The 12,221-nt window shown below is 50.8% G+C and overlaps 1 protein-coding gene across 1 annotated transcript in view; it reads right to left on the reverse strand.

Moving 5' to 3' along the window:
* Positions 1-1,556: 1,556 nt before the first annotated feature.
* Positions 1,557-12,221, reverse strand: part of WHSC1 (Wolf-Hirschhorn syndrome candidate 1) — a 70,314-nt gene continuing 59,649 nt past the window's right edge. The window contains exons 12-21 of the mRNA XM_006874102.1: positions 11,543-11,722; positions 10,986-11,142; positions 10,632-10,837; positions 9,325-9,428; positions 7,292-7,561; positions 6,297-6,413; positions 5,059-5,200; positions 4,576-4,682; positions 3,044-3,248; positions 1,557-1,828 (exon numbers count right to left, since the gene is read on the reverse strand). Of these exons, the coding sequence (XP_006874164.1) occupies positions 1,557-1,828; positions 3,044-3,248; positions 4,576-4,682; positions 5,059-5,200; positions 6,297-6,413; positions 7,292-7,561; positions 9,325-9,428; positions 10,632-10,837; positions 10,986-11,142; positions 11,543-11,722 (1,760 nt within the window). The remainder of the gene's footprint in view (positions 1,829-3,043; positions 3,249-4,575; positions 4,683-5,058; positions 5,201-6,296; positions 6,414-7,291; positions 7,562-9,324; positions 9,429-10,631; positions 10,838-10,985; positions 11,143-11,542; positions 11,723-12,221) is intronic.

A 12,221-nucleotide genomic window follows, 5' to 3' on the forward strand; every position in this document is an offset into this window, starting at 1 on the left:
CAATAAGGAGAGAGAAATGGACCCAAAACCTCAGTAGATGTTCTCAGAATGGCTACTAAAGAGAGTTGTGTAAACTTTTCAGCAAAACAGGTTCTCCATAGGTTACTGTCAGAAGAAAAAGCTGGAAAAACAGCACCTGCTTCTGAGTGTGACTCCCACTCCCTGCCCACCCCCCTCATGGAGGCAGGGGGCTCAGCTGAGGGGCAAAGGCATATGCTGGTCCCCACCTTCCTCAGGATATTCCACACTTCCCAGGGCCAGTAGGAACCCTGAATAAAGAATCAAGTCTTTCCCAGAAACTCAGATATCTCAGATATGTCACTGCATGGGGCTGGGAAATCCAGATCACTGAAATCTCACACGGAAGTAAGTGTCAGCTGAGCCCCGCTGGGGAGCAGACACCCACATGTGCCCGCCAGCAGGTGGCGCCCGGGTTGAGCGTCTGGGAAATCAGTACAAGTCCAGTTTTTCACAAGCGGACCCTTGAGGGTTCCATGAGCTGGAACAGCGTTACATGTCAGTAACTCCCGTCAAGCTCTGAAAAGACAGTTTTTCAGGAGTGCCTGTTTCCCTGGGCACCCCCCCAGGGAGGCAGACAATGCAGGCCTGACCCAGACCAGCCCCATCCTATCTCCTAAAATGCCCACAGAGCTGAACACAATCCGCCAAAGCCAGTTTTCATTGACTCCAAACATCAATGCTGCTGGAGGCACAGGGCCACCTCAGGAAACACACGGCTCAGTCGGTGATGGCTTGTGACATGAGTCCAACAAAATATATTAAGATAAAAGCTGGAGAGCAGTAAAGAGAAGCCAAGTGGAGAGAAGATAACAACGTATTTCCCCAAAATGTTGATTAGGAGCTAGTGCCTTCAGAAGTTCCCATCCTTGGAAGAGAAGGCGAGGGGCAGATTCCGGCAGCCACCCCGCCCACCCCCACCCCCACTCACCTCACCGAGCCCCAGGCCAGCTGCTTGCTAGGATGGAAGGGAAGCATTTTGAGGGAAAACTTCACATTAGTACAAAAATCTCACACAGTTGTTTCCAGATACACAAAATGATTTAAAACCATGGTTTCCAAGGACGCAAGGGCCAAGGTCAGAGGTCTCACCTTGTCTCATCTGAGTGAGGAGGGTGACACTCTACAGGAGCCGAAGAACCTTCTCCTGATTAAAGAGTTAAAGCAATGCTTTAGAAAAACTACTACGCTATACGTTTCAGGTGAGATAAAACAATTTCATATACCAGTTCATTTTCAATCATAACTTTAACCTAGAGAAATAAAGCGGGAGGGAACCCTGACTTTCTTCGATTCAAGTGTGGCTGTGGAGCTGTGGAGTAAGGCCGGTTTGTCTGAACGTTCTGAACTGTGTGGCTCACAGTGGTCATCAGTGCAGACGCAGCAGATGCTGCTGAGGTGGCTCAGTGGTGAGGAAGGCGCTCCCTCCCGAGGGCCTGTCCATCTGTTGTGGGGGCAGGGCTGGGTCCTGCAGCCAGCCCTTTACCCAAAAGGCTGACCGCCCCACGCAGCCCTGGATCTGGCCAAGCCACCAGGCGCTATTTGCCTTCAGTGACTCTGCGCCAACCCCGCCTCCTCTTCCTCTTCCCTTTCCACCTCATTGGTTCTGGGCAGGGTTTGTCCGTCTTGGTGCCTCTGACTGACTCAGCCCCCCCATCGTGCTCCGAGCAGTAGAGCCGTCCGTCCTGTGTGGAGCTGAAGGCTGTCCCATCATGGTGGTCCTTGCAAAAAGAATTGGGACAAAAGTGGCAAAACGAAGTCGAAGGTTTGCCACACACGTCACAATGATGCCAAGGACATTCCCACTTCCCTGCAACGGAGCAGAAAACATTAGCAGGTGTCAATGATGGAACCGCACTGTTCAACACTGTCATAGCGTAGTGGGTACGAATCGGGCTGCGAACCTCAAGGTCAGCAGTTCGAAACTACCAGCTGTTTCGCAGGAGAAAGATGAGGCTTTCTGCTCCCATAAAGATTTACAGCCTCGGAAACCCTGTACAGGGTCGCTATGAGTTGAAATCGACTCCACTGCACATAACCACCAACCACCACCACCACCAATCCAATGATGGATTCCTGGTGTGGCGCTGTGGGTTAATGTGCCAGACTGCAAAGCTGTTTGAACTGCAAGGTCAGCGGTTCAAGCTCACCAGATGCCCCTGGGAAACCCTATACAGGGTCGCTATGGGGCGGCACTTAACAACAACAATCCAATGATGTAAACGAAAACAAGACACTGCTGACCATTCAGGACATGTGCAGGCCAAGGAGGCTGTGTACGGGGACAGCCCTGACCCCACCTCACAGCCCAGGGCTAGGCCTCCCAGGGAGAACACAGTTCACCAGCTCAAACCCTCCACCCTGGCCAACCTCAACTCAGCCTGGGCCCATGGGTCACTCTGGTGGCGTTTCTATGAACACTTATGCCTGCCCCTCTGTTAGGTAGGGCTGACTTTTAACAAGCCCTTTGCAAATACTTGTCTGGCACTTCATTAGGTGTGGGGTTGTCAGCTTCCACCTTCTTGAAATATTGTAATTTTTTATAGACAAACTTATCTTGACTTTTTTTGGGGGTGGGGATCAAGTTTTTGTGCAAGGACGTCTTCATTTTCTTCTGAGATTGCAATGAACAGTTTACACCATTGGCCAAGGTATCTGAACTGGGTGGTGGGTGTCTGATCTGAGCCCACCCACTTCCTCCTGGGGATGAATGGCCAGGCTGTGGTCTCCCATCAGCCAATGACCTGCACGTTTACTTCCCAGACACCAAGGCTGCAGAGAGGATCCTGCAGCCCAGGAGACTTCAGGTGGCTGCTCTGGCAGATGGGCCTGCATCTCTCCCGGTCCACCCTCTGGACTCAATTCCGATACCCCGCATAAACTAACAACACTGGGCTGCTGGGGCAGAGAGAATATTTACTCCCCTGGGCCACGGGCTTTCACACTCCCAAAGGACATCAAGTTTGCGACCTACCAAGTGACCAGGTGAGCTCACAACAGGGAACGCGAACAGGCTGCCACTCACCAAAGGGCCGCTTGCCCAGTCCAAGGCAGGAGAGGTGGTAGGCCTTGGTGCAAAACTTTCGGTCACACAGGACCAGCTGGCCCCCGTCCCCACAGCGGAAGCACTCGTCCTCGGATGCCTTCTTGCCTTCGCCCTTTGTTCTACGTCTTCTGGTTTTCTTCTTGATCTTTTTGCCCTTTTCCTCTGAAGAAAGGGATGTTGAGGTCTAGAATTTAGAATGAGATCCAGTTACCGTAAAGGACAGAATGGCACTGCCTGGAGCAGTAATGGAGGGCAAAACTACCCCACGTGAGTGCAAGACCAAAGTGGAGGGGCAGAAATCGCAGACGCTGGAGACATTCTAACATGGAAAGAAGAGGGGGCTCTCAGCACTTCGGGGCACGGGGTCCAAGCCCGTCGGGCGCTCAAGAGGTGTTTTCTTAGTCGCAGAGTGCCGAGCACAGCAGAGAACAAACACAAATATTTCTGACATCCAGTGCCATGGGCAGCCACCCACACCACGTGGTGCACCCTGAGTCCTGGGAGACCTCAGCATCAAAGGTGACAGACCAACATGACCCCCTCGGCTGAAGCAGCAATGACTTGAAAAGCATCATGACAAGGTCCAGGGACAGACACCCAAGAGACATTCCTCTTATGGCATAGATGGGGCCATTCCTGAATGTCTCCTGGCGGGGTGTGTCGAGCACAGAAGTCTGAGCACTGGGCTGGGACCAAGAGAGGTCTGCCAACTGCCCCGGGCGCAGCCCAGCCCCCAATCTTCACCTCTACACTGTGGACTGATCCCTGTCTGTCACTAGAGAAGCTACTTGCTGTGCCAACTGTGCAAACCAGGCCCAACGGAGAGTCACCCCCAACACCCACGGTGTGGTAGAAAACGAACCCACTCCCCACAACAGCCTCCTACCCAAAACTCAGCCTCCCTCCCCTGGCCAATCTACACCCAGCTGCTGCCTAAAGCCCTCGCTTTTATCCCCAGCCAGTGGGGGCCAGGTCAGTGGGCACTGACCTCCCTTCTCCTCTCATCCACACTCAGTGTGGGTCAGATCAGTGAGTACCAAGCCCTCTCCCCCTCCCCACGCCCCCTGCCAGCCCAGCCCCTTCTCTCTCAGCCTCATCAGATAAAGTGCCTGCCCCAGGCCTCCTCCTGCAGGGCGCAGGAGTTTCTAAGGTCCCATCATCTGGTGCAGTGGCTCTCACCCCACACAAGCAGTCTCAGCGCAGACTCCATGACCCCCCCCAGGGAGGCATTAGCCCCCCTGAGAGCAGATCCTTGCTCTCTGAGCCAGAAGCTCCAAGGAGCCTCCAGCTTGCACAGCTTTTACTGGCCTTCCTTGTGGCCTGAGGCTCAGTCAGCATCGGCCCAGGTGGTCCCTCCTGGCCTGGTCAGTCCCGGCCACTGACCTCAGGTGGACGGGCTCTCAGGACCAGGACCAAAGGTCAGACTACCCCACACTCCACCCACGGCACCAAGTCCCCTAGGAGGCAGCCACTTCCACTGCCTGTCTACAGATGAAGCAGTAAAGATGTACCTTTGGCCGATCCCCCAGAAATCCACTGCAGTTGGAGGCTCCACACCGACAGACGGTCTTCTCATTGCCCAGACAGTCAAGGTTATAATTAAAGGTCAGCTCTGTCCCTGGGGAGGTGGGGGACATAAGGTATGGTAAAGCACTGAACTTCCTTTGACAAAAACCAAAGAAGCAGGTGTCTGATGGTGCCGTGGTCAAGTGCCCAGGCGCAAAATGAAAAGTCGGCAGTTTGAGGCTGCAGCCACTCCTCTGGAGGCAGAGATGGCAGCCTGCTGTCTTGGAAAGACTCAGCCTCAGGTGCCCTAGGGAGCAGCTCCACTCTGGGAGTTTGCCAGGGAGACACTGGGTACCATAGCTTCTCCAGTCTGCTTTGTAAAGCTGAGACTCAAAAACCAGGATGAAGGCTCCTGAGACCTGCCTGCCCGCAGCCTTTCTGGTCTGGCTGCATGGGGCGCTGGCAGTGGGGGCCCCAGGCTGTGGTACCTGCAGGAATGTCGCACACAGCAAACAGGCCCACTCGTGTATCGCCATTCACTGTCCACTTGAGGGTCTCACAGTTGGGCTGGCAGCTGTGGTTCATGAAGCGCGAGTAGTTTCCTTTGGGGCCAGCATCGATTATACGGTCCTGCAAAGGGAGAAGCCAGGTTCAAACCACACTGACCGCCCGAGTACCAGCACTTTAAAAGAGGACTTTAAAAGTGCAATTGTCAGAAGACACAAGTTGCTTGTAGTACTGAAAACGATGGTGTCCCGTGGTCACTTCGACAAGACACCCCCAAACCAGTCCCGTTTCTCTTGCTCGCTGTGGGCAGGTCGATACCACGTGGAAAGGACCGAGCCGTGGTGAGCATCGGTGAGGGGAGGACAGGGAAGCGACCTGCCTACCCATCACATGTGATTGCTGACGAGTGCTCACAGCCCACAGGAAACTCTCAGACAAGAGCAAGACCATGAACCCAATCACAAGTGGGCAGAGACATACAGAATTCCCCAAAGGAGATGCAAGATGTTCATCAAATTCCTAAGCAGTTAAGGAAATGAAAAGGACAACAGCATCTCACTTTATAGCCCTGACCCTGACAGCTGGACAAGGCAGAGGGCTGGCCCACAGGGCTGGCAGACTGCGCTGAGGACAGTGATGGAGTGACAAAAGACATGTACCTGTCTCCAGAGCCTAGCCCAGCCTTCCACCTGGCGGGTCCCTTCACATCCACAGCCTGGGCAGGCTCCCCATTGGGAAGTGAAAAGAGTGGGCAGACCCATGTACCCCAGTGCCTCAAACCCCCAGGGATATGTGCACTCCTGAGTGGACAGGAAGGACACACACCAGGGCAATGGGGAGACACTTAAAAGGCCACTTGAAGTATCACATTTATGAATTCACAAAAGCATGCATGTGGGTTGTTAGGTGCCATCGAGTTGGTTCCGACTCATAGTAACCCTACTCACTACAGAAGGAAACACTGCTCAGGCCTGTACCACCCTCACAATTGTACATGAGTGAGATTAGGGGCATCTTGAACATGTAGCTCACATGGGTCCAACAGCACCATGCTAAAGGCTGACTGGGCTGGAACAGCCATCCGACAAGCACAGGTGTACGCTCGAGTTTTATGCACCGTGCTTCGAGCCCCCTTGGCGGGCGTCCCTGGCCTGCTGTGGGTGACAGGTGGTGCTGACTTGTCCCTGAGAGGAAAGCAGTGGACTGTGCGGCTCCCTACCTTGTCTATGGTAAGCATGTAGAAGTGGGTGATGTCGTTCTCATGAGCATGCTTGATTCTAGCCATGCACTCCTCTTCGTCAATCAGCTCACCCACATACTCGTTCACGAATTCTCCCTGAAAATCAACATGACGACGGTGACGCATCTCCTGAGCCACTCTCAGTGTCCCAGCATCAGGACCAACCAGAATGCGGCTCATATAAATAACACCATCAGAGTGCATAGGTGAAGTGAACTTAAATGACGTTATACATTTTTTTTTTTAACAAATAAAAGTTGTCAATGAAAACTACATGCACGTATGCCTGAAGCAGCCACATTCTGGCCCTTGGTTCCGACATTCCTGGTCTCCTGAAAGCCCTGCGTGAGATTCCCTAAATCACGGGTCAGATGTCCACATCCCATGGAGAGATAAGGATGGGGAAGAATTAGACTAGAAAGCGAAACGGACCGGATCTACCAACAACACAGGTAGGTGGATGAACAGAGCTGGCTGGGCCTGTCTGACTCAAGGCAGTCTCCGGCCGGCACTGACGAGAGGGACATCTGAGGTTCGTTCTCCCTCGCCTATGCTGCCCTGGCCCTAGCTGCAGAGTAGGCTGCAAACAAACAAGTCAGTGTACGTTGTCTCCAGGCACAACGGGCTTAACCTGACCAGGAAGGGCCACATCTGAGCCCGCATGTTCTGGCCTACCTGGGACTGTCCTTCTCATTCTGGCCTGTTTGCTATATCATCCTGGTTAAGAAAAATGGTTCCTTTTCAATCTGCCTTTTCCTAAAGGAGACCTCAAAATTCTAAGGCCACGTTTTAAGACACTTAAATTATATACTTTGATCGATGTGTCACTTAACCTATTGTTTTACAACATTCAGTAGTTTTTTTAAAAAGACCATCTGACATGAACACAAACACACAATATACAAATCCAAGTGGCTAAATACTTAATTGAACCACAGTGTCTTAATGGGTGGAGGAAGCCCACCACAGCCCACCTTTTTAATATCCCTCTTGGCAACCAGGCCCCAGCCTTTGCCATCCGTCTTGATGATCTTGGTCTCGGGGTACTGGCGCTTGGTAAAACACTGATTCTGACAGTACTCGCCCGCAGGGCACACCTGGGGGTGGCACTCAAACATCAGCATTCGGTTCAAACACTCGGAGTCAAAGCCGCAAGGGTTTTCATCTGTGGGCTTACAGTTACACTTAGGAATTTCAGAAATATCAGCGGTATAGATTTGCACTTTCCCATACGGCTTATTCACCTGCAAGAGAAAAAAATACGTTGCCGTCACCCGCACACCACATGCAGAGCTCCTAGGGCTTCTTTATACCAGCCCAGTCCCGCCCAACCCAGCACCTTGTCCATTCAGGAGGTTTCTAAGCATCACAGCCCAGGTGGGACACTGGGGTGGGGACATGTTTCATGAGAACAGCCCCTCACCCAGTCCTGGCAGCAGCTCCTCTCTGCCCGCTTAGCACAGGTGTGCTGGGGCAGCCCTGGTCTGGGGGACTTTAGCTTAGCTTAGTGTGTACGACCCTCACATAGGTAAGACTGCAGAGGAAGTGTGGGCAAGTACACACTGCCCAGGCGCCCAGCAAACACTTGGTGGGCCCCAAGGACAGCACAGGGTGGGAAGGCCCACTCCCACCATGTGAAGCCTGCAGCTTAAGACTGTTGTTGTTGTTGGTATGTGCCGTGGAGTCGGTTCCGACTCATAGCAACCCTGTACAGGGTTTCCGAGGCTGTAAATCTTTACGGGAGCAGAAAGCCTCATCTTTCTCCCACAGAAAACAGCTGGTAGTTTCAAACTGCTGACCTTGCAGCTCGCAGCCCGATTCGTAACCACTATGCTACCAGAGCTCCTCGCAGCTTAAGACTACAGGAAGTAAAAAGAGTGGAGAGAATTTCAACAAACAACTACAGCGGAAACAGGTCATTCTAAGATGTGGTCAAAGATGCCCTCCTCACTGTTGGTATGCAAACTGATGCAGCCCTTAAGAGAATAATCTAGAAATGAGTCTCAAGAGTCCAAAACCACAGGCCTGGAACTGAACTCACCCTCATGGCTCAACTTTCAGGCAAACGTTAGACATGCCTATAAGGTGAATAGTAACCGCAGGGAGGTACCACACAGCCTTAGACCAACCAATCATACATAGGGACTTGAGAGGGCAGCATTTGCCCAAATACAAATCGCAGAAGGCAGGAAGAAATAGGAAAGAACAAATAAAACTGGGAAACACAGGGAGGAAGTGAGAACAACGCTGTTACATTGTGAGGATTACGAATCAATGTCACGAATCAAACTGTATCATAACTGTTGGATAGAAAACCAACTTACTCTATAAACTTTCATCCAAATAACAATAAAAAGGTTTTAAAAAAAAAAAATAAGTCTACAAATACTCATGCTCTCTGACTCAATAATTCCATTTCTAAGACTCCATCCCAAAAGTCTTACACCCGGGTCCTCACCGTGGCCCTAGTTGGGAGAGCAAAGCCCGCTGCGCTAAGGACTGGGGTGTGGAGCCCGGACACAGCAGTGTGGGACTCTAGCTGCAGCTGCCTGTGAAGAGCCAGGTAACCATGATGACGAGGGGAACACAGACTTCCATGAGAGTGGGAAGCCAGGGGCACCTGTCTTTTGAGATGGGAGCTCACTTGTCTCTTTCCCTCCCTCCTCTTCTACTCTGTACCAGTCACCAGCCCAAGGCCTGTACACAACTGTCCAAAAAGCAATCAGGCACCCATCTTCCCCCGACGCTGGTCTCCAGCACCCAGTGACCAGTCCCTGTTGCTCCAGGTGGCCAGGCCCGTACTGTCGTTCCATACTGCATGGAATCAGATCATGTCTCTCGCTTCAAAGCAAAACCCCTGACTGCCTCCCTGGCCTCTGCCCCACAGACAGTGCAGTGCTGTTTGTCTGCACCTGCCCAGGCTTCTGGGGTCTCTCACTGGCACGGCCTGGGGAAGCAGAGCTTGCCTGCCTAGCTCCGTGTACAATCCAGTACTTCCCAACGTCACCTTAATGTGCTTGTATGGTGGGGGTTTGCGCTCACTCTCCTGGGTCTCTCGGGCTTCCCTCTGGAGTCTGATTTCACGAAAACGAGCTTCAGCTTCTTGAAGTGCTAAACCATCAATGAGATACTAGTAAGAATTTTAATCAATAAATACAGCTACCTGAAGAACTATTTTTAATAGATTATTTTAAATTTTCATTTCACTATAAATGTTTTTCTTATTTCCACGGATTCATTTTCAGTGCTATGAGATGTTTTAAATAGAACAATGCTCAAAGCGCCCTCAGCAGCTGGTGGGCACCAGCCTGGTGGTGATTCCCCAGGGGCAGGTTTCTGCGGCATTGGGGTTCCCTAGAGTTCCCCATCCTCCACTGGGATTTTAGGACCAAGTACTAGGCATTTACTTGGGAATCACTATCCTAAAATAGAAAACAAAAACATAATTTCACTCTGCTTAAAGAGGAAGAGGTCCCTGTGAAGTGAACAAGTGGTTCAAGCCAAAACCAGTCAGCGACTTCCATCTCCTGAAAGGTGGGCATCAGTGGGGGCCCACCCTGCAGGCCAAAGCAGACGGCTCTACAGGACCCCAGACCAGCAGGCTGCAGACTGGTTAAGGCTGGACTTCACTGCTTCCAGCCAACAATAGCAGGGGACAGACACACTCGTCTAGCTCTTTGTTCCCCTCACTCTGCCTGGACATCTCCTGAAGCTAACTGGTTCTTGTTTATTGCCACCTTTGTGCTAAGGACTGAGACAGGCCCACTCCCACCATGAGCTGGCCTCTTTTTCATGACAAAGCATCACTCTCCCTTAGTGGCAGGTGTGCTGCAGCTCCCCATTGCCCAGCTGGCCACATCACACTGTCCTCTCTGCCCCTACCTGTCTACACCTAGCATCAAGTGAGGCCCCTGGCTCTTGATCCGAGTCTGGTGAACGTTACGTTGAGGGACAAACGAGCCCTGGTATCCAAGTTCTACAGAGCAGAAGGAGGCCCCAAGGTCTCCGTCTACGTGAGCGCAAACTCGGAAACCGTCAGTGAATTCACACTCAGAACAGTTTCTTAAAACTTAACGCGCTTTCAAGTTAGTCACAAACCAGTATTATAAGTTAGCCATAAGTATGCTTTGCCTCAACAAATCCATCTACAAACTTAGTTTATTCTCATTTAAAAGCACAAATGGAATGGTTACTCTAGTAATTTCTACAGAGATCACATTTTCAAAAGCCAAAAGTAAGGATTAACAAACTGTACCCAGAGAGCACTTTTTCATTTTCTTTGTGGAAAACTCTATATATTTTCTATCTCTGTACCGTTTTTGAAGACTTTTCCAATTCCTTTAATTCCTTGGTATCTGCTGCCCCGATCACCCTCCATGTACGGGAACACTCGTGCCTGATGTGTCCAGTAATAATCTTTAGACCCAAAGAAAAACACAGGAAATTCTCCAATCTCGTGCTTCATTTTCTGAATATTTGGGGGGACATTTTTGGGATGGCAAACTTCTGCCGGCCACCATCTATTATAAATATTAAAAACAGGGTTCACAGACTCTTCAGAGACAGCAGCAATCACTTCATTACTTTAACTACTTTAATCTAGAGTGAACTGAACACATGTTAACAAGAGAAGACAGAGCACTAAGCATATGAGTGTAAGTCTCACACCTGTAGTTCCCAAGTTTAACCCAAATGATGTCCTGGAAGTGTAGCTTCTTGCCAGCCCGGCAGTCATTGCAGAACCAGCTCCCATCAGGCATCTCGATGTTCAGGCAATCAGGGTGGAAGGCTGCCGGGCAGGACTCACAGCATAGAAGGCTCCCCCCTGCAAAAGAGGACAGGCTTAGCACTAGCCCACCCCAGGGACACCAGGTGTACCTGCTCCCACATAACAACCACTACACCCCTGAATCATACCCAGGATTCTGTAACTCTCATGTGCTGGGTTAATACAAAGGCCAATGCAACTTTCCCCATCATCGTTTCCCAGAATTCCCTAAAACAATCATGGTTAACTGAGCAATATTCCGATAAACTACTAAATGTGAAACTATGGAAAACATCATTAATCGCAACCAACAGAGTCTAGATGAGGACTGGCGCCACTACCAGAGATTTGTGAGCTAAAAAGCAGCTGTAAACAGCATGCTACCCAGTCAAGGTGGTCAAGCTGTGTGCCACGGAGTGAGTGACGTACTACACAGATACCCACCACAGGGCCTCACCTTTGGAGCACACAAAACACCAGCTCACGTTGACATGTGAGTGGTGCCTCTTCCCCTTCCGGGCAGTGAAATGACCCGTGCAGATGATGCTGTTGGATGCAATCACTGAACACCCCGCTGCCAAGCAAGCGTCCCCTCCATGGTAGGCAACGGGGCAACGAACACACCGCATCATTTTACCTGGAAGTAGACACAGATGCTGTAAAAGGCCCCACCAGAGAATCTTTAAAAGCATGCTGATCCCATTACAGTGAACAAGACCACTGGCAGTTACTAAGTCACTAGAGATTTGTAAAGTTAGTACTGCAGTAAGTCTGAGAACCTGAGGGAAAAAATATCAAGGATGGGAAGGGCAAAGTACATTTGATAGATGTCATGAGAGTATATATTTCCTCAAGACAAAAGCGCTGCAAAGAAACATAAGTAAAAAGTCAAACGTTCTAAAATAAGTCAGTGTTTCTCAGCTTGGCCACTACTGATACTTCAGGTTAGAACATTCTTTGTAGGTCTGTGCAACACAGGAGGTTTAAAAGCATGTCTGGTCTCTACTAGATGCCAGCTCTTGTTGTTAAGTGCCATTGAGTTCTGACTCACAGTAACTCTTTACAGGGTTTCTGAGGAGTGGCTGGTGAGTTTGAAGCACTACCGACCTTGTGGTTAGCAGTTCAGTGCTTATCAT

The sequence above is a fragment of the Chrysochloris asiatica genome, unplaced genomic scaffold (assembly GCF_000296735.1).
Source record: "Chrysochloris asiatica unplaced genomic scaffold, ChrAsi1.0 scaffold00262, whole genome shotgun sequence".
In the NCBI taxonomy this organism is placed as follows: Eukaryota; Metazoa; Chordata; class Mammalia; order Afrosoricida; family Chrysochloridae; genus Chrysochloris; species Chrysochloris asiatica.